This window comes from Paramormyrops kingsleyae, chromosome 7 (assembly GCF_048594095.1).
Source record: "Paramormyrops kingsleyae isolate MSU_618 chromosome 7, PKINGS_0.4, whole genome shotgun sequence".
Lineage (NCBI taxonomy): Eukaryota > Metazoa > Chordata > Actinopteri > Osteoglossiformes > Mormyridae > Paramormyrops > Paramormyrops kingsleyae.
This window is the reverse complement of record NC_132803.1, coordinates 7,740,755-7,764,987: the sequence shown is the minus strand read 5'-3', so window position 1 is coordinate 7,764,987 and position 24,233 is coordinate 7,740,755. Positions and strand designations below refer to the sequence as shown.

The window sequence follows — 24,233 nt, the reverse complement described above, 5'->3', positions numbered from 1 at the left end:
CTGTATCAGGCAGGACCCCAGCCACCCTGCACTGTCACTTTTCACCCTCCTCCCTTTTGGGAAGCGACATTCCATTCGGACGCGCACCTCCGGATTCAGGAACAGTTTCTTCCCAACTGCGATCAGACTCATACACAATCAGTAACCTTGTGTCACCTCCACTGCCACCCACACATATACTTCTGCCACTATCTCTGTCTATTTATTCCTATAGGATTCTGGTCTTGTTAATTTCCTTATTTATATATTCACTTCATCATTACATTCACTTATTTGTTGTGTGTGTTTTTTTTGTCATCTTGTCTATGTTCTCTGTCTGCAGGGGCACATGCAAGTAAGCATTTCATTATACATGGTACTCATACTTGTACACATGACAATAAAAGAACTGAATTGAACTGAATTGAAAGTTAAGGTTAGGAGCTGGATTAAGTTTAGGGTGGGGTATTGTTGGGAATAGGGTTTTGCCCACAAAAATGAATGGACATTCCCCACAAAGGTATGAATACAAACGTGTGTCAAGTCACCAAGAGAAAGAGGTTTACTAACAAAACTAGATTACACTAACAAACAAAAGGACCACAAAGGGTCATAAACAAACAGGGGGAAAATACTGAGCTAACTAACAAACAAATAACACTACCAGAATAACAGAACTACAAGAAATCCAAAAGGAAAACATGGGCAGAGAATAAGACAGCACTGGGAGCACTGGGAGCAAGACCAGGCAAGGAAACAGAGCTATAAAACATGCGGTAACCAAGCACAATGACTCACTAAGGAACTGAACACAGGCAGGCACTTAAGTACACAGGAAGACCAGGGCAAACAAGGAACAGGTGCAAAGCATAATCAAATTAACAAATCAAAAAGGACTCAGGACAACAAGGAATAGGTGGCGTACAATTAAATGAGCACGAAACTAAGCAACTGTAGACACACCAAAACTAGAAATTAGGAGTCATAACACAGAGGGCTGACTATACTAGACAAAAAAACAAAATCATACAGGACACAGGCAGGGCAAACCATACAGGGAAACAAAATAACTACAACAAACATTAGGAACAACAACTCAATAATTAAACAAAATAGGTGAGTTTGGTTCCAACCCAGCCTCAAACCCATAACCAGTGGGTTCTCAGTCTTTAAGCCACATACTCCGCCCCATAAGCTATGCAGCGGTCCAAGGAATAGAGGGAACACACTGGGGCTGAAGGACAAGAGACAGGGGGAGAACAAGATGACCAGCAACACATACTGGCCAAAAGGGGAGAAGACGCGAAGGGCAGGGTTGGAAGAGCACTGACCCTAACAAGTCTATATTTTGTTTGACTTATTTTAATCACAGCTATAATGTAACATAAAATTTTGCTCTTAATTATTTTTACAATCAGTCATACAGCACTGTAAATTACTATTTTGGATATTTGCAAAAATAATCAGAGTAAACACTATATGATACCATCTCTGGGATCATGGTATTGACCTTGTGACACTATTATATTCAAAAGAATTACTATACTTCAATTACATTTAATAGGTTTTGAGTTCAGGTTTTAAAATCTGATTGGATTATTGCTTTAATTCAATACTTGCTCAACATACCTTACATATCATGATACATATTAATATCAGTACTCATTGATTTCTGTTGTCTATGTGATCACTTTCATAAGGTTGTTCTGATCCACTCTTAGCTATTACTTATCGAAACTGTCAGTTCATACTGCTAGAGGCCAGCACAGGGACTGCATACCTTTGGAATCATCAGTTGCACCTAGTTACATGTCAAACTGTTAAGAAATATGTAGTCAATTAATTTGACAGTTGTAGCTGGCTAATAATGTTAACAATACAACATTAATGGGAGTGCTTTCATGCAAATAAAATAATACATAATTATGGATGCATGTTACACTGTATTTAACATGTACTTGCCCTTTAATTAAATTATATTTTCCAAAATGACATCAGGGGGTAGTAGTCAATAAAAAGACAGTTACACAGTAATTGGTAGTTCCGGTATTAATAACATACACACATATTGCTGCCCACATGTTTTTAGTAGAACAAATAAAAATAAAAAGGTGTCATGTTGAACTGCTAGCACCTTAAATAAGGTATATCATTCAGGTCTTTGCAATACACTAAGAGACACTGCTATCAGGGAATGCACACCAGAGATTAATTTAGTGAAATGCAGCACTACTGGAATGCAGGTGATCGGGTGTTATTGCTGTATCTATATGTGCAGTCAAATGCCAACAGTTTTTGTTTTGTGTTTTGTTTAAGTTTTGCTCAGTCCATCATCTACATCCTAGCTGCTCTCCAGAATATATCACCGCATCAACCATGTAGCCCTGAGTACAGCAAACATGAAAGTACACTTTATTAGTGATTGAACTAAGTTATTTGCTTTTTACATTTCTACATTATTTTTTGTAACTTTTATCGTCTTTGGTGTTGTAAAATTCTTGCAACACCTTTCACATTTCACATACATTTCAAAACTTCTGTTATTTTTCATGTCTTGTTATTCTGTTGTTTTCATTGTAGAATGGACAGGAGTATCAGTAAAGAACCTTAAGTCACCTGTAGCATGCATTCACCCTAAGACCGTAATAAGACAGAGAAATTTACATGAAAAAATTACAACTTATGTTAAACTTGTGGCCTATATGGCGTTCTGTAAAACCGATATTGTTCAAGACATCATGTTTAATAATGGCATCGTAATGCGACTTCAAATATTTTACAACTGTAAAGTGTCTAAAGCTATATTTTAAATTTGCAGTTCGCAGATCTGGTACAGGAACTGTAAATCGGGTAGCCACAAGGTGTACGCATGCTCGAAAATGCTGCGCATGCGAAGTGCAAATCGAACCGGTGGCGCGGATCGGGTAGTGACATCATTAACGGGCTCTTGTCACGTGGCTTTAATAAAGTCTTCATCACATGACAACACACGGAAAAGAAACCAGGAAATTGTGCTGGACGGCAACGGTATAGGGTAAGTGTGTTATAATTAGCAGCAGTAACTCAATGTGTTGTGCTGTGCAATGAGAAGTAATAGCATTCCGTTTATTTTATGCATTTTAATTTAAATGCATGCATTTAAAAACAATATAACTGGCGTTGTTTTTAAATAGAAATGTACAAAAATACTTAAAGATGGATGTGTGCACACTATCCCCAAGTACTTCTACTCGCTGGCTGACGGACGTGTTGATATGTGATTTGTGATCGTTGTAATTTCGCAGAAAAATACGCACTTTAGCATCCTTACAGTAGGGTGTGGTTGGCACAGGACTTATATGGTCTGGCTAGCTAAGTTGATGATGGTTTCTGTTCACTTGCAGGATTTGGCTGTGTGTGTGCTGTAGGCGCGTACACTATGGGTTCAGTAGTGGAGAGGACAGACGATATGGTAAAGGAGTATTTGATACACCGTGGCTTCACCTCAACTCTCAAGCATCTTGATGCTGAAATCAAAGCCGATAAGGAGAAAGGATTCCGCGTAGGTTGTTTATATACAGTATATATATATATATATATATATATATATATATATATATATATATATATATATATATATATGTGTGTGTGTGTGTGTGTGTGTGTGTGTGTATAAGTGATATTTAGTTGTTCGTATTTCGCTTCTTATGTCATTGACATCTTAATGCAGTTTGTGTGATAACCACATTTTTATATTTTGTCTAATGTAGGTGGATAAAATCATTGACCAGCTTCAGCAGTTCATCCAGGCTTATGACCTGGCAGCACTGAAGGATTACTGGGGTTACCTCGATCGGCGTCTTTTTTGTAGATTAGAAGACATCTACCGACCAACTATCAACAAACTCAGAACCAGTCTTTTCCGTTACTATCTTGTTTATACGGTGCAGGTACAGTGGCTCCCCCTGCAGACCACATTGAAATATAACATTTTATTAATAATGGGCAAGCTAAGCATTTTATCTTGGCACTTAAACGCATTCTGTGGCATTGGTCAAAAATAATTAGTTAATTAAGTCTTACAATTAGAGCAAAAACTGGTTTATATGCCAGAAAGGTAATGCTTTTGTTAATAAATATCTGTGGTGCTTCTGTGTTGTAGAATTAAGTTGTTCTTGTGCCATCATTGGATTTTTAGCTGCTGATGGATTCATTTACTCTGACAGTGTGTTTTTCCAAGTAGTAACAAATGTGAATCATATTTTATTTAGTTGTTAATTTGTTGTTGCTGATGTTACTTGTTTTTGTAAAATGTATAAACTCCCAATATTATTTAAAATATTTTATTAAGTACTATATTTTACTGTATTATACATTTGTTAATTTAACCGGAAAAAAAAACGAAAAGACTTTTATACATGGTTTGACTTTGCATGACGTAAGGGACTTGCATATCTTTTAGGTCTTGATTTTGAATTGTTTCTTTTCCTCCAGACAAACCGTATCGAGAAAACCCAGGAATTCTTTCAGAAGCAAGCACTGGAGCTGCAGAGCCAAGCTGAATGGCGTGATTGGTTTATTTTGCCGTTTGTTCCCATTCCGGACCAAAACCCTGTGTTCTCACCCTACTTTTCACGTCAATGGGCAGACACCTTTCTTGTTTCACTGCACAACTTTCTGAGTGTTGTCTTTCAGTATATGCATATCCTCAAAGTACTGATTAAGACTTATTATCACTGTAATGAGAATGAAGAGTAATGTATTCCATGTATTTTTGTCAGACAATTTAAACTGCCTCACTGTCTGCCTAAGTGAAATCCATTTTAAGCAATACATTTAAAATGAATTTCTGGTATTTAAAAGATGATATAGAAGAGAGATGATTTTGAGAGCCAAGACACAAAAATATTAATTTCCTTGACAAAATCACCCCAGCCAGTACTCCTGAACTTTGACTCTGAGGTACAGAAAAGCATCAGTCTGCAAGAGGAGAATGAGCAGCTGAGACAATTGGTAAGAGCCACAGTTTGCAGAAACTGCACAATAACATTCAGAAAACAGTGCTATCAGGTTGTTATCGGCATATAATGCTCTTGAATTTTAACACCACAGTTCACACAATAGCAGTGATTCATCGGTTCTGTCCACCAGCTGTTTTCGCTGCAGGTGGACCCACGTCTGAAGAAGGATACAGAGATCATAGTGCATCACAGACTACCTCCTTACGTGCAAAACATGGATCGGCTGGGAGACACTGAGCTGTAAGGTCAAATTTTGAAGAAGTCGGGGCACTTGTCTTTTGCTAATGCTGCTGCTTTTCCATCAGGGACCTGGTATCCAGCCAGCGGAATGTTAGCTTAGCCACACAGCCTCGGAACCTCCTCTCCACATTCCTTCCCCAAGGAAAGCGGCCACCAACCAAGCTGCCCCAAGCATCGGTATCCTCCCCAACACAGGCTTCCATAGGCCGGAGGGAAATTGTGGCTGGCCAGGTCAGTTCATACGACATTTAGGAAGTACAGTAAAATCCAGTTATAACAGACTTCAAGGGACCTGGCGAAACAGTCCGTTACATCCAGAGTTGCTGTATGGCCAGAACACAACTACAGGACACCATTTACTCATGCCACACCTCAGCAGACACACTTGTGGTATAGATAATTATATTGTACATGTAGTAATCCAACTTTACCTGAGCAGATGCGTGACTATTAATAATCCCGACTACGTATCTGCGCTGGATATCACCGGCACGCCACGCGCCTGGTAGGCGGAGCCTGCATGTCCGTTATAGCCGAACAAAACTACAGCTAAAAGCGGCCCTGGGGACCAAATTGTTTGTCCGTTATAAGTGAAATTCCATTATATGCGAGTCCGCTATATCCGATGCTTTTTCTGCATGTTCTGAAAGGCACACGGCCAGGACCAGCGGACCTCGTCCATTATAGACGATATTCCTTTATAAGCAAGTCCACTATAATGGGATTATACTGTATAGGAAGCTTTATACTATATGTAGCTTGGTGTACCATATATTTGATTTGGGCATTTAAAAATCTCTTAAAATGGCATCTTGTTATTTTTAAGAGTATCACAGATTTAAGGGGAGATCCTAAATAGTGCATGACTTCCAGGCATTGAAGACCAAGGAGAATCCACCGTATAAGGACATGAAGACTGTACCCAGTACAGGAGCCAGTGACCCTCAAAGCAGCCACTCCAGACAGCGGCGGCATCAGGACCATGAGAAAGAGAGGAAGGAGTTGTTCTCCAAGTTGCCCAATCAGGTATGTTCATTTGTCAGTGAGAAAACATCTGTTTGTTTGACACCGAAAGTCAAAAGAGTTTTCTAATTCAGTCACAGGGACGTTATAAAAGTGGTACTTTTTAAATTGTCTTGCGCAAACCACAGAACTGCATTTCCAATAATATCCAGAGAAAATCACAATGAACAGTTACACTAATTAAAGTGGAATTCCATTACCAGTCAGGAATATTGTATTGTATGTTGCCATTCAGAAAACTTACATTTTGCAAAAGGAATAAGCATTTTGCCTTTAGGTAAAAATCAGAATAAATATCTCCTATCAGTTTTGGGGGGAAAAAAGGTTATTTTTGTTCATTGAAGAACGATCTGAAATAATATTTTAGCCCGAACAATTATGTATAAATTAATGTGATTGCTGACAGAATGCTGAGAAAAAACTGGAGAGTTCTGAGCAACATCCAGAACATGCACCTGACACAGTGGATATACCAAGCAGTCACGTCCAAATGAGTGAGGAAGGCACTGGCCTTGTTGAGCAGCCCTTTATTAAACTGAGCCAAGAAGAATACGGCGAGCATCACTCCTCCATCATGCATTGCAGGTTGGTATCAGTCATTGATTGCTGCTGTTTTAACTCTGCTGGTAAAAGACTTCACCCTGTTAATAGTTTGTAATATTAGGATTGCCATGCAGCCTTTTTAGTTTTACTGTATTGTTTTTGATGCTCAACTTTTCACCTTATCTTTGTATTTGATTCAGGGTAGACTGTTCAGGGAGGAGAGTGGCCAGTCTTGATGTGGATGGTGTCATCAAGGTGTGGTCATTCAACCCCATAATGCAGACAAAGGCCACCATCATGTCCAAATCTCCCCTTCTGTCACTGGAGTGGGCCACAAAGCCGGACAGACTGGTATGAGTGTCACATGGCTTTTTGATACTGGAATAGGTAGTCATAAATTTATGGGTTAAGGGATTTCAACACAATTGTTGAATTTGCCATGAACTTCATATATCAGTGTGTTTCTTGGAATTTTTTTTTTGGAATAGTGATATTTCCTAGAAAATAAATTGATGTGTGTAAAAGGAGAGTTAGAATTAGTATTTGGCAAACTTATTGTGATCCCTAAGGAATGCATATGGTTTTGGGGCCAGTCCGCCACAACAGACACTTTGCTTTTGTTAAGATGATAACTCAAAAACGGTATTCAGATTTTGCAGAGGCATTGTATGGGTGACGAATTAGAATTGAATACATTTTGAGACAGATCGCCGCAAAATTGAAGTAGCACCCTACAATGACATCAAAAAAAAAAAATGCCATTTTTGATAATTGATTCCATTACGACGATAACTCAAAAACTATTTTATAGATCTTTTTTAAACTTTGCAGGCACATTGTAGGGGTGACAAACTGGTGACCAAATACCTCATGAGACAGGTCACCCCAAAATTGAAGCAAAGGTAGCAAAACAAAAAATGGCAGTATTGACTCTTGATCCCATTAAGACAATAACTCAAAAGTGATAGCATAGAGAAGGCCAGCTCAGATACTTGATTTTGATTTTGTCAAAAAAAAAAAATTCAAACTTTTCCAAACTTTGCAGGCACATTATATTTACTCTATATCATCTTTTATAGATCTTATTACCACTTCACAAAAACACAATATAGATATGAATTTACACTTGACCAGGTCCAAAATCAGTTGAGTTAAAATCTCATTGTGTGCACAAAAATGTATGCAGGCCTCCACCTGTACCATTTGTGTATCTGTTTGTTTTTACTGCTTTGTTAAATTATGACCTAAAATGTGATCAGATTGTCACATAAGTCTTAAAACTAGATAAAGAGAACCCAGTTACTAAACCACCTTAATTACTAACCCAATGACGCAGAAATATTATACATCTTCCTTTTTTTATTGAAGAAAATGGTTCAATGTAATCTGATCATATTTTAGGTCACTTATACAGAAATAAATACAATTTTAAAAGGTTAATTTCTAGCACCACTGTATGTCATCACTTGTTTATTATTAGTGCCAATTCATATTTTTTTTAATCTCAGAATTTAAGACAGAGATATAGATATTTTAGACAATAAACTCATTTGTGATCTTAATCTTCGTTTTAATAATCTAAATGAAAGCAGTGTGGTCTGTAAGCTTTTCTGTATGTGTTCAGCTCCTCCTGGGCAGCGGTGTGGGGACAGTCCGCCTCTATGACACGGAAGCCAAGAAGAACCTCTACGAGCTGATGATAGACGAAGCGCACCCACGGTGAGTGTACATGAGTAGATGAGGTACACCCTTGGTAAGGGCACGCAGCACCCGAAGATTATCACAGTGTGCAGGCTCCATTAAGGCTCCAGTCAGTGACACAACGATGACAACGCCATCGTTCATTGGTCAGGGGAAAAGTAGCAGGAAGTTAGAAAGGTAGTCGGACTAGAGATTGTAAAAAAAATAAACAAAAAAGTCTAGTTAGTTTTAGTTTTCGGTCTGTCTCATTAGTTTTCATTTTGAGGATTTAAATACATTTAGTTATATATTTGACTTTAGGTTTTAATAATTTTATTTCTAGGGATAGGCGGAAGGACTTTTTTTGCGTCTCGCTGTAGTGCCATTGGCTTTTTTATGGTTCAAGTGCATTACATGCAAGGGCCAAAGTTAAACAAATTATTACTTTGCTAAATAGTATTTTAAAACGGATATCAAATATTTCCTGATACTGTCTTATTTCAGGTGGTAAAATTCTAATTTTCATGACAACCACGCCATGCTTAAACATGGTTTTAAGAGCAGCTTTGCTCTACAGTGCCACCCCAGGCCTGCCGTCAGAGTACCTGGTTCCCTGCCGTGTTGACGCTAGAAGTGTGGGGGGGTGTGGCTGAAGTAAAACCAGCCCTAAGCGTACATGAATAGATGAGGAACACCCACAATAAGTGTACCTATTCAGATGAACAAGGGTACTTTTGCTTTTTGACTAGATTCTCTCTACTTTTGTCCCTTATGAATCTTAAATAATTTTTTGTATTGACACTTAATACACAACAGTTGTTCCTGATTTTCTCTGGGTCTGCAAGATTTGAAGGATACAAGTGAAACTTTCCTCTGCAGATGAGTAGGAATGTGACATTTGGAATTCTGGTGACGCTGCGATCTTTGGAATTTTCAGGATCCTGTCCCTTGCCTATAGCCCTAGTGGGACCTCCTTTGTCTGCTCTGCTGCTGCACAGACCCCCTGTTCGGGCAGCCTGCAGGAAGCAGGGAGTCAACCTTCTGCCTCTGTTATAGGAAAACTGCTTCTTTGGGACACAAAGACAGTCAAGCAACAGGTACTGTGTGAGGGTGTGGGGTGAGATAAGGGGGATATTATGGCACGATTAACTGTTAATGTTAATTATTAAGCTTCGTTACTTATTTGGGTTGCCATATTCATGAAATCTTGGTGGCATAAAAAAAATTATATCAAGGAAAAATTCTCCTTTACTTGGTTGGAGAAACAATAGAAATTGTACAATATCTTTGTTTACAAGGTAGAATTAAAAAAAATATATATATATTTTTTAAGAAATACTCTTTAAAGGGCTATTTTTAAAGACAGTTAATAGACTCTGTTTGCATTGTTCCTTTTCTGTCCCACATAAATCTGTGTTAAGCTTCAATTCTCCCTTGAACCTGATGCCGTGGCGATCAACTGTACAGCTTTCAACCATAACGGTAACCTGCTAGTCACTGGGGCTGCTGATGGTGTCATTCGTCTGTTTGGTAAGAAAAAGTGTATAAATAACTATATAAGTAAGAAGGATGTCCATGGGATTGGTCTCGTCCAGCTCTGAGCGTCATTCGTCTTTTTGCTCCTTCTGACAGACATGCAGCACTATGAAAGTGCAATGAGCTGGAAGGCGCATGAAGGTGAGGTGTACAGCGTGGAGTTCAGTTATGACGAGAACACCGTCTTCAGCATTGGAGAGGATGGCAAGGTGAGGCCGTGCCGCTCGTAAGCATTAGGGAAGTTTGCTCCACTGCAAACGTTCATATGGAAAACAAGTGCAACATTGCTTTCAGTTACACCGAAAATGACTTTCTAAGCAAAAAGGAGATGATTTATAAAGGCTCAGTACAAACAAAGACAAGAAACCTTTCGAATGTACATTTATAGGAAGATTTTGGGATTTGCAAAGAAAAACTTTGCACATTTACGAACGGTCAATCACACAAACGTTTCAGAGGAAATAGAAAAAGCAATATATAGAGTTCAGACAGAAATGTGCCTCTAATTTGCATTAGAAGTGTTTTATCGTTTAGTGAAATGTGTGCTAATTAATAAACATTTTTATTGTATCTGATATACAGCTAATATTCAGTGTTTGTGTTGAGTGAATCAGCATATTGTTTTAAATGAATGACTTTATATATACCGATATATTTATTGCGTGCAATCCAAGTTAGAGGTGTCATACTGAAAAGTCAAAGTAGACACCAAGACGTGTGCATCCACAAAGGCTCATGTGTAAGCAAGTCACATGTTGCATCATCATGGCATATTTAACTTTTTAGGGGAGCAAATACGAAGGAAGTGGGTATTTAGAAATCACAATGATTTTTTCCATTGATAATTTCATAGCTTCTCAGTCATTTTAGACTTCCAACATACCTGCACCCAGAAATAAGCTAATAGACTTTAGGGATGTTCAAACCCATAATTTTACTTTGTGGCTACGTGCCTCACTGCCAAGAGAAATTCGGATGGAATTGTGTGATGAATTGGCCCCAGCCCTTGAATGACCTGCATTACAAAACCATGCTGTTCCTGTCCATCTCCAAGTACTGAAAACACTTGGATTTTTGGCATAGGGACATGCTAAGAGGAGCTGGCTGATGGAGCAGGTTGTGGATCAGCCTTGTGGGACCAGACCAGACTCTGCTGCAGGACTGACTGTTGGCCTGCTTGGTCCATCACCAGCTCCTCGGGCATCTTGCTCACTGCAATAAAGGGACATTATGAGACATTTATAATAGTCTTTATGGAAGATGCCTTTTCCCATTTCTGTTAATTGTCTTGGGGATTTACCAGACTCCATTGTGTCTGTGTCACTTGCCACATCCATTTCTCCGTGGGGGATAATTTCCGACAGGGACATCGTTCCAATTATAGCACGAATTGGTTGTACAAATCGGAGAGAATTCCAGTTAAGGGTCCCCCAACAGTAGCCAACACACTGCGCCAGTGTGGAACAATCCAGTATATGACGTCTGCTTTTAAATCTGCCCTTTTTTATTATTATTATTATTTCTTTCATTGTCCGGCTTGTTGATCTAACTGCATTAACTCTGGCAGTCACATGCTGCCATTCAACAATTTTTTTTGTCACACAAGCCGATGAACTACCGGGAAAAAATGATTTATTGTTCCTCTTTCTCTGACACTAAAGTCGCAACTTCATATTCCGAGAAATTCCTTTTTTCCCTTGTCTGTGGCTCCATAGTATATGCAGTACATCAAGATGGATAACAACCCTCTGTAGTATTCCAAATTGTGATTCATAAAACCCAGGTATATTTTTTTAATAATATTTCTGTTTTTTCTTTATCCCCCCCCCACATAAAAATACAAGGTATAAACCCACCCATGGGTCCAGGACTGAGGTCTGAACCTAACTGTAGATTTGGAGATCCATTACACCCCAAGTTTTTAGTGGCAGTGACTGGCAAATGGTTTGGACTAATATATCACAGCCTGTGCTCTAGCGTACAACCTTGTTTGGACTATGCAGTTGATTGCATTATTATTTTATCAGCAAAACATTCTAAACTTTCACTCCATGGTACCAATAATGCTAACATTTACACCACATATATATAGGCATATTTGCTTGTTTACACAATTGCTTTGAATGAAAAGGGGGGAAAATGCCAGAGTATCATCAGCTGACTAAGAAAATCTTATTTCCGTTGTGTAATAAATGGCCGCATAATGTTGCACACTGTCCCATAATGAACTGCTTAAAGCACAATATATTTGACGTTTATTTTTTTGTGTCATTAGCCCCTTTAAATCCAATGCACAGGGTGTAATTAGTAACACATTTATGTAACTCCATCCATTTTCTGAAATTGCTTGTCCTGGTCAGGAGCGCAGGGAGTCTGGAGCCTATGGGGGAAAGGCAGGGATGGGGCACCAACCAATCACACATGAACACCCACAGACAGCGACAGCTCCATTTAACCCTGAGCTGTGGAGGGGAAACCCCACAAGAACAGAGCGAGAACATGGAAATTTCCCACACATGGAGCCGAGGCAGAGACTAGAACCCTGGTCCCTGAGGTCTAATGCAGTGGTGCTAACCACTGCACTACCATGCCACCCTTGTGTGGTAATTATATATGGAAATACATAATCTGGAAATCCAAGGGGTGTGCATTGCCCCCCCACACAGGCAACTTCAAAGCACCCTCTTTTTATCGGTTGCAAGCTGTGGGCATGACCTTGTTGATGGGGGGGGGTGGGGGGGGGTCATTTTTAAGCGCTTTTTTGACATGCGGGTCTAATGGACTCCACTGTGAACTGAATATTATAACTGATGACATTTTATCGTCAATAGTTTGCAGCACAGGATAATGTGAAGGTGAATAAAAAGGCGAATGATTAGAGTGCAGTTGTATTGTCTTCCCCTGCAGTTTATCCAGTGGAACATCCACCGCTCTGGGGTGAAGCAGTCAGAGTACTCTTTGCCCCAGGACGCCACGGGGCCCTTCGTGCTCTCAGGGTACAGTGGCTATCGGCAGGTGCAGGTACCTCGTGGGCGTCTCTTTGCCTTCGACTCGGAAGGACAGCATGTGCTCACTTGCTCCAGTACTGGAGGCCTTATATACAGGGTAAGGCTTCATTCTAGTGTCTATAGCTGCTGCAACTGTTTCCAATTAGATTTCATTGAAAACATACATATTTCATTTCTACAATGCATTTTATTCTGAAAACAAATGCTACTATGAATCGTTCCCTAACTACTACATATTGCGTATAGACGTATGTACTGGCTGACACAGGGATTAAAAAGCTTCCTGTATTCTTGTTGTCAGCTTAATGCAGGTGAGAGTGGCTTGGAAAGCGTCCTGCCTTTGGGGGGCCATAAAGCGCCGGTGGTCACTGTGGACTGGTGCTCCGCTGTGGATTGTGGCACCTGCTTCACGTCCTCCATGGATGGCAAGATCAAACTGAGCACACTTCTGGCTCAAAAGAGTTAAATCGAAGCATTCAGAAGGCCATTAGTGGTGCAAAGGACCTCAGCATTATGGGAACACAACACATTAATGCAAACACACGTCACGTGATTTTGATCAATTATAAAATTATAGTTGGTATACATTGTCTAAAATTTTTCAGTGTTTTGTTGTTTTTTCCCCTAAATTCAATTTGAATTTGCTTATAAAGCCATTTATTTTATCATAACACCAAGGATCAGAAGAATACCAGAAAATACTGCTTCAGTTATTTCCATATCTCATTTGTTTCTTATAAATACTTAAAATGCAGTAGATTTCATGATTGAGAAACAATTAAAGAAACATAAAAGAGCATTTGGAAAATGCTTAAAATGAGGAATGTGGTAATGTGCGAAACCTCTAACCACCATAGTACTCAGAAAAGCACTGTTTGATATGCTAATGGCCATTAATCATGCTAATCTCTTCTGCGTGATGGGGGGCAGATATGGTATAATGCAGTGTTTCGTTAGTTGAATGTATTCAAATTTTCAGTAAAATTAAAATGTATTGTTACATGGTGATTTTCTGAACCTTGATGCTACAACATTGTACACCCCATTTCCTCATTATACAATTCAACATTGAACATCAAGTTTGTTCTAATTTCTCGAATTTACACATTTAAATTAATTACGAAGAGAAAAACACACATCTGAATTATGAGGTGTTACCAGATGTGTCCAAATCTTAATGAACAGTTGTCCCCAAAAACTAATTTAATTTTACTCTGAATGCACAGAATTTTCCTACTCTAATAACAGCTTGTATAAACAAAGCATTTAAAAACTGTAATTGAAATTGTAGCATCCAGCCACACATGCCGTCCAAACCCTATTTTAGTTTGTTAAAAAGTTTTAACTAGTCCTGTCAATGCAATGTTTGTCAAAAACATACCAGATGCACTGGATTACAATAAAATTGAATACAATATAATTGGTTGTGTTTAAATACCAAAACTGTATTTAATCACCAAAATGATCAATACCATATTTCAGAATCATGATTGGCTAGCTCAGTGCAGAAACCGCTCCATCCAGTTTGATTCCCATAATGCAGCCTGGAATAGGCTGATGGTTTTTTGTGACCCTCTGCTGGATAAGCCATTGGAAAGATGGATGGATGGATGGATGGATTATTGCAGCATATGCAGTACATCATCATTACAAACGAGACGTTTTGCAGCTTTAGTGCAAGAAATCTTCAAAATGTAATTTATATGCTTTTCTCGATGAAAACTACATAGCGAAGATTTAGAAGAAAGGAATAAAAAATCTACCTCTTCTATTCCACTGTATTTTTGAAAACAATGACATGCAACGTCATCGGTTCATCATTTGTTCATATCCATGAATGATAAAAATCAATATGAATCAATCCATACAAACCTGCTTAAGGACATCACTACAAATTTTCAGATTACATAACTTAAATCTCCAAAAAAAATAGAAGTAAACTAGCGGTAGAATGTATGAAACGAAAGTTCATAGAAATCTCCTTCTCCTTCAGAAAAGGTTAGAACAGGGTAATAGTTAAGACTTTTCTCTGTTTTCCCAGTACAGGGAAACATAAAAGGAAATGTCTTTTGATTTCTGTGCAAAATGTTACATTTCTTTTAGAAACACACTGTGTGAATTTAATGAATCAAACCAGGCAGATTAGGGTTTATAGGGGATCATTGAAAACAAATAGTTAATTTTGGGTAGAACCATCATTTTAATAGTGGTCACCCTCCCCATGAGTGACATGGGCTGGGTTTTCCACCGTAAAAGATCGTCTTCTATTGTTTTAAGAAGTGGAGTATAGTTTAATTTTTGCAGGTCTGACAGCCTGGGGGTGATGTTTATACCTAAATATTTGATATTTCCTGATTGTAATGTAGTAGGTGGTGCATTTTGAAAATCGGAGTTTATAGGCAGAGCTGTGGATTTTGACCAGTTGATGGAATACTGATGGGAGCGTGGGGTCCTTACCTGGTTTTAGGAGTAAATTAATATTGGCTGAGTTCATATTTAAAGGTAATTTGCCACTTTCCCTAATATGACCTACCATTCTATGGAAAGTGGGCTCTAGCGTATCCAAAATTCTTTATAGCATTCTGCTGGAAAACCATCTGGTCCCGGAGCCTTATTGTTGGCCATGTGCCAAGAAAAAGAGAAGAGAAAATAAAAGCTAAATTAAAGAAGGATAAGAAAAAAAAGGGGGTGTAGTCGTTAGTTAGACACATCTTACCTCAGGCTATGCTTTGAGAACATACCTTGGAAAAGTTAGTGGTTTTTCCCCGGATTAATTTAAACTAGTAGAGCCAGGGAGTGGTCTCTCGATCGCGGTATAGTTGTCCGTTGACATACAGCCTGTCCACGATGATGACCACTTAGGAACCTCTGTCTATGAGACGCTTCCTGACGGGAAACAGGACTCAGCGTCGCTCCAGGATCTCCTTAGGAAACTGGTCATTGACCCTGAAGTCCGTCCCCTTCAGTTCCCTGCCTCTGCTTCTTACCAGCTCCTTTTGTTTAAAGTGCTCAAATTCGGTTGTGGTCTATGGCCGTCGGGTCTTCTACCTCCAAGGCGGTGCACACGGTGGAAGGTGATGTTACTTACGGTCTCCGCTGGAAGTTTGAGCTGTTTTTGGATGAAACTCTTCACTATGGTTTCGGGATTCTCGTCTGCCGCCTCTGGGATGCCTGCAAAAACGAGGTTGTCCCTCATGCTTCTTGCCTGCAGATCCAAAACCGCGTCTTTAATTTTCTTATTTTCTTCTGAGAGCTGGTCCAGGCCCTCTGTGAGGGATTTCACCGACTCTCTGAGGGCCGCGTTCTCCGTAGCGAGCCTCTCCACCTGCTTCTGGCTGAACTCCAGAGACTCACGCATCGCCTGTAATTCCATATGGAGAATTTCTAACAGAGACGTACGTGCATCGAAGCTCGATAGCAACGAAGAACCATATCTCCCTCGGTCTGGAGCTCCACGCAAGGTCTCACCTCGTGGAGTTTCAATGATAATGAGAACGGTGTGGAACCAGCCCAGAACTACTTGGGAGGAACTTATCAATTATCTCAATTCAGCTGGGACCATAGTCACCAAGAAAACAGTTGGTAACACACTACTGAAATCCTGCAGTGCCCACAAGGTCCCTCTGCTTAAGAAAGCACATGAACAGGCCTGTTTGAAGTTTGCCACTGAACATCTAAATGATTCAGAAGAGGACTGGGTGAAATTGTGCTCTTTGGCATCAACTCAACTCGCCGTGTTTGGAAGAGGATGAATGCTGCCTATGACCCCAAGAACACCGTCCCAACCGTCAAACATGGAGGTGGAAACATTATGCTTTGGGGGTGTTTTTCTGCCAAGGGGACAGGACAACTGCACCGCATCAAAGGGAGGATGGATGGGGCCATGTACCGTCAAATCTTGGGTGAGAAGCTCCTTCCCTCAGCCAGGGCATTGGAAATGGGTGGTGGGTGGGTATTCCAGCAAGACAATGATCCAAAACACACGGCCAAGGCAACAAAGGATTGGATCAAGAAGAAGGATATTAAGGTCTTGGAGTGGCCTAGTCAGTCTCCAGACCTTAATCCCATAGAAAATCTGTGGAGGGAGCTGAAGGTTCGAGTTGCCAAACATCAGCCACGAAACATTAATGACTTGGAGAGGATCTGCAAAGAGGAGTGGGACAAAATCCCCCTGAGATGTGTGCAGAACTTGTGGCCAACTATAAGACACGTCTGACCTCTGTGATTGCCAAACAAAGGTTTTGCCTTTGTACTAAAGCACTTTTTGCAAAGGGATCAAATACTTATTTCATTCATGAAAATCCAAATTAATTACTTTTTTGAAATGCATTTTTCTGGATTTTTTTTTATTGTTCTGTTCAAATAAACCTACCGTTGAAATTATAGACTGACCATTTCTTTGTTAGTGGGCAAACTTACAAAATCAGCAGGGGTTCAAATAATTTTTTCCCTGACTGTGTCAAAGTTGTGGATGCCCCTTAAATGTTAATATGCATTAATGTTCTCCCTTATGTAACTTTAGAATTCGGGTCTGTGTATCTTGTTAAATTTTGGCCATGCTTTCTCTCCATAAAATACACATTAAGTAAACAACCTTTAAAAAACTCATTTGGTAGTTATACAACTTGCAAAGTTAGTGAACTCAGTAGTAAAAGCACATCCTGGGTTCTTTAGATACTCTCCAACATCATGGGCTTCGTTGATGGAAAAAGTTCAGATATAAATAATGATTTTTGCAAGATCACAACGACAGAAAGAACTTGGGCATCCCCAAAGGAGTTTCAAACTAGAGTCATGGTGCTGGGAATTGGAAAATGTGCACAGGGCCTTAGGGATAATGCTGGTGTACTGCAAACTAACATTACTTATGGGGATAATGCTGGTGTACTGCAAACTAACATTACTTATGGGGATGATGCTCGCATCAGTCTTGTGTTTTCACAATATGTACAATGTCAATATGTAGAAAATTATTAAAAATGCACAACCACACTGTATTTAGAGATTATTTACCAGTCACATATCTTTCACCCAGTATTTTCAATACTCAAGGCTAATGCTGTAATATATTTATTAAATAACTCTCTTTCGACTATCTTGAACAACATGAACAGGTGTTTGTGATGTCTTTAGCCCAAGGTGAGTCGACCTTTTCCCCAAAATAAGACATGTGTTCTTGTGTCACTCTGGGTTCCTCTTGCTTGTGAGAACAGAAAGGTGACAAACAATCAAATGATCCCTCAAGCCTGTTGCACTTCCGGAAAAGGGATGACTTCTGACATCGTCATCGGGGCGATGGTGGTGCAGGAGGTAGTGCTACCGTTCGGCAACCGGAGGGTTGCAGGTTCGAGCCCCGGGTCCTCCTGACCCCATCGAAGTGTCCCTGAGCAAGACACTGAACCCCAAATTGCTCCCGGTGAGCTGGTTGGCGCCTTGCATGGCAGCCTCCGCCACCGGTGTGTGAATGTGAGTGTGGATGGGTGAATGTGAGGCATAACTGTAAAGCGCTTTGGTACTCGTAAGAGTAGTAAAAAGCGCTATATAAATGCAGTCCATTTACCATCGTTTGCAAATATCTATTTCGGTCCGCAGCCGGTATGCTGGTATGTGGTGACACCCACCCCTGCCATTTGCTCACAATACAGCCACGTCTATTAAAACCTGCACTGGAGAACATAAGAACATAAGAACATAAGAAATTTACAAACGAGAGGAGGCCATTCGGCCCATCAAGCTCGTTTGGGGAGAACTTAGCTAATAGCTCAGAGTTGTTAAAATCTTATCTAGCTCTGATTTAAAGGAACCCATGGTTTTAGCTTCCACTACAATAGCAGGAAGACTATTCCATACTCTGACTACACGCTGTGTAAAGAAGTGCTTCCTCAAATTTGTTTTAAAATGTTCTCCCGCTAATTTCCACTTATGGCCACGAGTTCTAGTATTTAGACTAATATTGAAATAGTCATTTGGCTGAACGGCATCCAGACCCGTTAGAATCTTATAGACCTGAATCATATCCCCCCTTAGTCTCCTTTGCTCAAGGCTGAACAGATTCAGTTCCGCTAACCTCTCCTCGTAAGACATTCCTCTAAGACCAGGAATCATTCTCGTAGCTCTTTGTTGCACCTTTTCTAAGGCAGCAATGTCCTTCTTGAGGTATGGTGACCAAACCTGCACACAGTATTCTAGGTGGGGTCTTACCAAGGAATTATATAAGTGTAACATCACCTCCCTTGACTTAAACTCCACACATCTAGAGATATAACCCAACATTCTGTTCGCCTTTTTTATTGCTTCCCCACATTGGCGAGAGTGGGACATGGAAGCATCAACATACATACCGAGATCTTTCTCGTAATCAGCTACCTTTATTTCAGTGGAACCCATAAAATATCTGTACTGTATATTTCTGCTCCCTGCATGGATTACCTTACATTTATCTGTGTTAAATTTCATCTGCCAAGTATCAGCCCATTCGCTAATTAAATCCAGATCCCGTTGGAGCCTCTCTGCTGCTAGATTAGTATCTGCTACCCCGCCCACCTTAGTGTCGTCTGCAAATTTAACCAGTTTACTGTATGTATTCGTGTCAATATCATTAATGTAAATTAGGAACAATAGTGGTCCTAAAATTGAACCCTGCGGTACCCCACTATAAACGGAGGCCCACTGTGACATAGTGCCTCTAATAACTACTCGCTGCTTCCTATCAGTTAGCCAGTTTTTGATCCAAGCTGCCACAGTTCCTAAAATTCCTGCAGCTTTAAGCTTTAACAAGAGCCGTTTGTGGGGGACAACATCAAAGGCTTTCTGGAAATCTAAGTAAATCACATCATAGGCCTTTTTGTGATCAATTTCACTTGTAGCTTCCTCAAAGAACTCAAGCAGATTCGTTAAGCAGGATCTACCTCTCCTAAATCCATGTTGGCTATCCTTTATAATGTTATTTGCATCTAGGTAATCTACCATTTTCACTTGAATTATAGCTTCCATTATTTTTCCAGTAATGCTAGTTAAACTGATTGGCCTATAGTTTGCCGGATTACTTCTATCCCCTTTTTTGAATATGGGTGTTATATTAGCATGCTTCCAATCTGATGGTACCACACCCGCAGATAACGATTTCTGGAATATTAAAGTCAAAGGTTGGCTAATAATATCCCTCATCTCTTTCAAGACTAAAGGTAAGATGCCATCAGGCCCCTGTGATTTATTTATTTTGAGTTTAGCTAGGCTTAGTATCACATCAACCTCAGTTATACGTATATTGGTCATAGACGATGCTGTATTCGTATTAATTGGTGGTAAGTTACTTGTGTTCTCTATTGTGAACACCCTTGAAAAATAATCATTAAACTCATTTACCATATCAATTTCGTTATCAATTATAAGGCCCTTACTATCCTGTAAATTAGTGATTTCAGCTTTTAGTGCTCTCTTGGAGTTAAAATATTGGAAGAAACCTTTACTGTCATGCTTAGCCTCCAATGCAATTTTCCTTTCTACATCCCTCTTTGATAGCCTAATGTCATTTTTTAACTCTGCCTGTAAACTTAGATACTCCTGCTTGATTTTGAAATCATTAGTTATTTTCCAGTTGTGGAACAGAGCCCTTTTCCTCCTGACTTTATTCTTAATTTCCTTAGTAAACCACCTTGGTTGTCGTTTCCTAGATTTAGTTTTGCTGGAAACAGGTATGAAGTCCTCTTGCACTTGCAACAATGTGCTTTTGAAAAATTCCCATGCCTCTTCTACTGTTTTGCTATTTAACTCTGTCCAGTTTACAATTTCTAATTTCCGTCTCATACCATTAAAGTTAGCCTTCCTAACATTGTATACTTTTAATTTAGACTTTGCTCTTTGGACACTAAAATTAACCTCGAATTTAACCATGTTATGATCACTACCGTACAATGGGTCTAAAACCTCTAATTTTCCAATCCTATCCTGGTTATTACAAAAAACGAGATCAAGAAGGGCTTCTCCCCTGGTAGGAGTATTAACAAACTGAGTAAAAAAACAATCCTGTACTAATTCCACCATCTCAAGTTCATTTACAGAAGAGCCAGAGACTGTGTCCCACTGTATCCCAGGTAAATTAAAATCACCCATAACCACCACATCATTTTTATTACTCATAATCCTGATATCATCATATAATATTCTGCTTTCCTCTACAGCTACATTAGGTGCCCTATAACAAACCCCGACAATTAGGCCATTTGAATCTTTAGCATCAAGTTTGATCCATACAGCTTCTGAATTTTTATTTTTATCAGTGAGATCCCTTGCCTGCAAGTTTTCTTTTACGTATACTGCAACACCACCTCCCTTCTTGCCTATCCGGTCTCTACGGAACAACGTATAACCATCCATATTATATTCATCACCATCATTGTCACTCATCCATGTTTCAGTTATTCCTATAATGTCGTAATTGTCTGAAGAAATTAAAGCCTCTAAGTCATTAATTTTGTTTCTAATACTCCTAGCATTCAAATACAGACCACTAATGGTAGGCCTTTTACAGTGTCTACTTTTAATTTTTATTTGGGCTTTCCGTCTCTCCCCACATAAATTCTTAACTGACCTCCCTGCCCCCCCAGTCCCTAGTTTAAACATTCCTCAACTATTCTGCACATACGCCTCCCCAATACACTGGTTCCCCTATGGTTCAGATGCAACCCGTCCGGCTTGAACAGGTCCCACCTGTTCCAGAAGGTCTTCCAGTGCCCCATAAACCTGAACCCCTCTTTCCTACACCACCATTTTAGCCACGCATTTAATCCCCTTATCTCAGCTAATTTTGCCTGACTTGCACGTGGCACGGGAAGTATTCCAGAGAATACCACCGTGGATGTTCTGCTTCTAAGCTTATCCGCGACTTCTATAAATTTATCTTGCAGAACAGCCCTTCTGCCCTTTCCTATGTCATTGGTGCCAACATGCACCACGACCACTGGATCCACCCCGGCTGGGGCCAAAAGCCTGTCCACTCGATCTGGAAGGTCCCCTACCTGGGCACCAGGCAGGCAAGACACCGTACGGGACCCTCTATCACGGGTGCACACATAACTATCTACACCTCTTATAATTGAATCCCCAACTACCACAACCTCCCTCCTACTAGGGTTAGGTGGCTCCTTGGTGCCCAAGGGCCCACCTGCCTCCCCAGTCTCTTCCGGCTCTAAAGCTGGAAGCACCTGAAAGCGGTTAGACACCGTTACTACAGGTGATGGCGCCTCTGTGAACTGTGTACGTCCTTTTCTACCTCTACGACCTACGTTCACCCAGCTCTCTCGACCTACCTGTTCATCATTCTCCCCCCTCCCCGCTTGTGACGTACACATAGTCTCCCTAGAAGGCGTATTAACTCTCTCCTTTAACTCATTGCTATGCTGGATGAGAGCCAGCCGCTCCTCTAGGTCACGAACCTGGACCATGAGTGAGTCAACTAACCCACATCGCTCGCAGACGAAGTCCGACTGGACGCAAGCATCCAGAAGGGCAAACATCTTGCAAACACAACACTGAGCTGGCCCCATAATTACCTAACTCACTATGTTCCCGTCCTTTACTCCCAGCCCAGTATATTAATAGAGAATATATAAACTTTTAGTTGATCTAATTAACGTATAGTTAAAACAAAGTGCCGAGTACACTAAAACACTAAATTAACACTTGCGTTAAATCGGTACTTTATTATAAATTATCCGGCAGCGTCAGCGATAACAACCTTTAAATTTAACTTTTAAAATAACCAAATTTACAATTACTTACCCGAGATTAACTTCCTGCTGAACCACGTTTAGCTTAAACTAAAGCGAAGTTGCTCTAGGGAGGCCAAAAAACCACAAAAACCCTCTCAAAGCAGGCTACTGCTGGAGCGGGAAAAAAAGTGGAAAATGTCCTCCCGGCCCCGACCGGCGACCGAGCAAAGCTCCGGAGCAACTGACCTTTTAGAGTTAATGTTACCGATGTTCGATAATATTACCCGCGGGTGTTTGATGCGTAGGACGCAAACAGAAACGCCACTCGCGCCCGCAGCTGTCGGTAACACTCACAAGGACAGACAAGTACACACGTAAAAATAAGAGTAAAAAATGAAAACAACAACAACCACCCACGTAACCGTGCTGGCACACAAACGCTCAAATATACTTTACAGATAATTCAAATCAAATCAACCGCTTCAACAGGCACACAACACAACCCGTCCGGCTTGAACAGTACAGCAATCCCAGCAGCCTCTACCTTCAGCCTCTAGCTTTTTAGATAACAGAACTGCTGCACAGGATGCTTATGGCTGTTATTTATTGAAGCTGTTACTAATCGATTTTACATGCATTGTCGATAATTATGTGTATATTGTGTTTGTCGCCTTCGGACTGTGAGATGGAAACCTGAAGACCCAAGGGAATCGCACTCAACACAGGGAGAACGTGCAAACTCCATACATTCAGAGCGGAGGTGGGTTGCAAACCCAAATTTTGAGGAAAATAATCCATGCTTACCATTACTTATTAATATAATTTTTTTTGGTTTTCCGCATAGTGTTTATGCAGCCATGCACAATAACAAGGTGTTTGTGAAGCACAACTGCTTCACAGGTGTAATTATAGGTTAAATAAAACCAGCTGGGCTTCACAGGAGATGTAAGCAGCTGAGAAAACAGGCAAGGGCCCAAGAGAGCAGTGCAGTAATTGCTAGAAATTTTGATTTGTTTGTTTTGAATTTGGCTTGAAATGGAATCCTGCGCATTGCATTTACCAAACATAATGGTTTGCATTCCATTTTACTGGCATTTTCCTTTTTGAGGTGAAATAGATCAAGGATCCTTAATTTAGTCTCAGGACATACATGTTCAGTTTTTTTTCCTTAGCAACCAGTCATTTCAGATTTGCTGTGTGTCACAACAGAAAGGTTGATGTGAGGTTGGACTCTGAGTCTATTCTGTAGACATGCCCCCGTATCAGATCTCCTTTTCCAGACTACTGAGTCAGCTGTGTCTCACTCCTGTTTCCCTTGATCGCCTTAGTTACTTAACCAGTCTAAACAGATCCCAAAGTGTGACGAATTGTTGACTATGTCCAGTTACTGAGCACTTCTCTGCCCCGCTTTTCCCCGAATTCCTGAGTTCCCTCATATGCCCCTCCTGTTCCCCTACCTGATGAGTGATTGTTCCGGACCCCCCTCTCATCTCTGAGTATTTGCGCCACTCTCC

The 24,233-nt window shown here is 40.2% G+C and overlaps 1 protein-coding gene across 1 annotated transcript; it reads left to right on the top strand.

Annotated features, from left to right (window-relative positions):
- The first annotated feature begins 2,925 nt into the window (after positions 1-2,925).
- Positions 2,926-14,429, top strand: wdr91 (WD repeat domain 91). Its single transcript, XM_023811706.2, has 16 exons — positions 2,926-3,013; positions 3,363-3,520; positions 3,729-3,908; positions 4,453-4,660; positions 4,889-4,971; positions 5,110-5,219; positions 5,285-5,450; positions 6,093-6,245; positions 6,649-6,827; positions 6,986-7,136; positions 8,410-8,504; positions 9,403-9,562; positions 9,887-9,995; positions 10,098-10,210; positions 12,909-13,106; positions 13,311-14,429. The coding sequence occupies exons 2-16, from the start codon at positions 3,398-3,400 to the stop codon at positions 13,473-13,475; spliced, it is 2,193 nt and encodes a 730-aa protein (XP_023667474.2). The 5' UTR covers positions 2,926-3,013; positions 3,363-3,397; the 3' UTR covers positions 13,476-14,429.
- The last annotated feature ends 9,804 nt before the right edge of the window (positions 14,430-24,233 follow it).

Coding starts and splice junctions, on each gene's coding strand:
- wdr91 (XM_023811706.2), top strand. CDS start 3,398: ATGGGTTCAGTAGTGGAGAGGACAGACGATATGGTAAAGGAGTATTTG. Junction 3,909..4,452: donor ATCTTGTTTATACGGTGCAG/GTACAGTGGCTC, acceptor CTTTTCCTCCAG/ACAAACCGTATCGAGAAAAC. Junction 8,505..9,402: donor ATAGACGAAGCGCACCCACG/GTGAGTGTACAT, acceptor TGGAATTTTCAG/GATCCTGTCCCTTGCCTATA.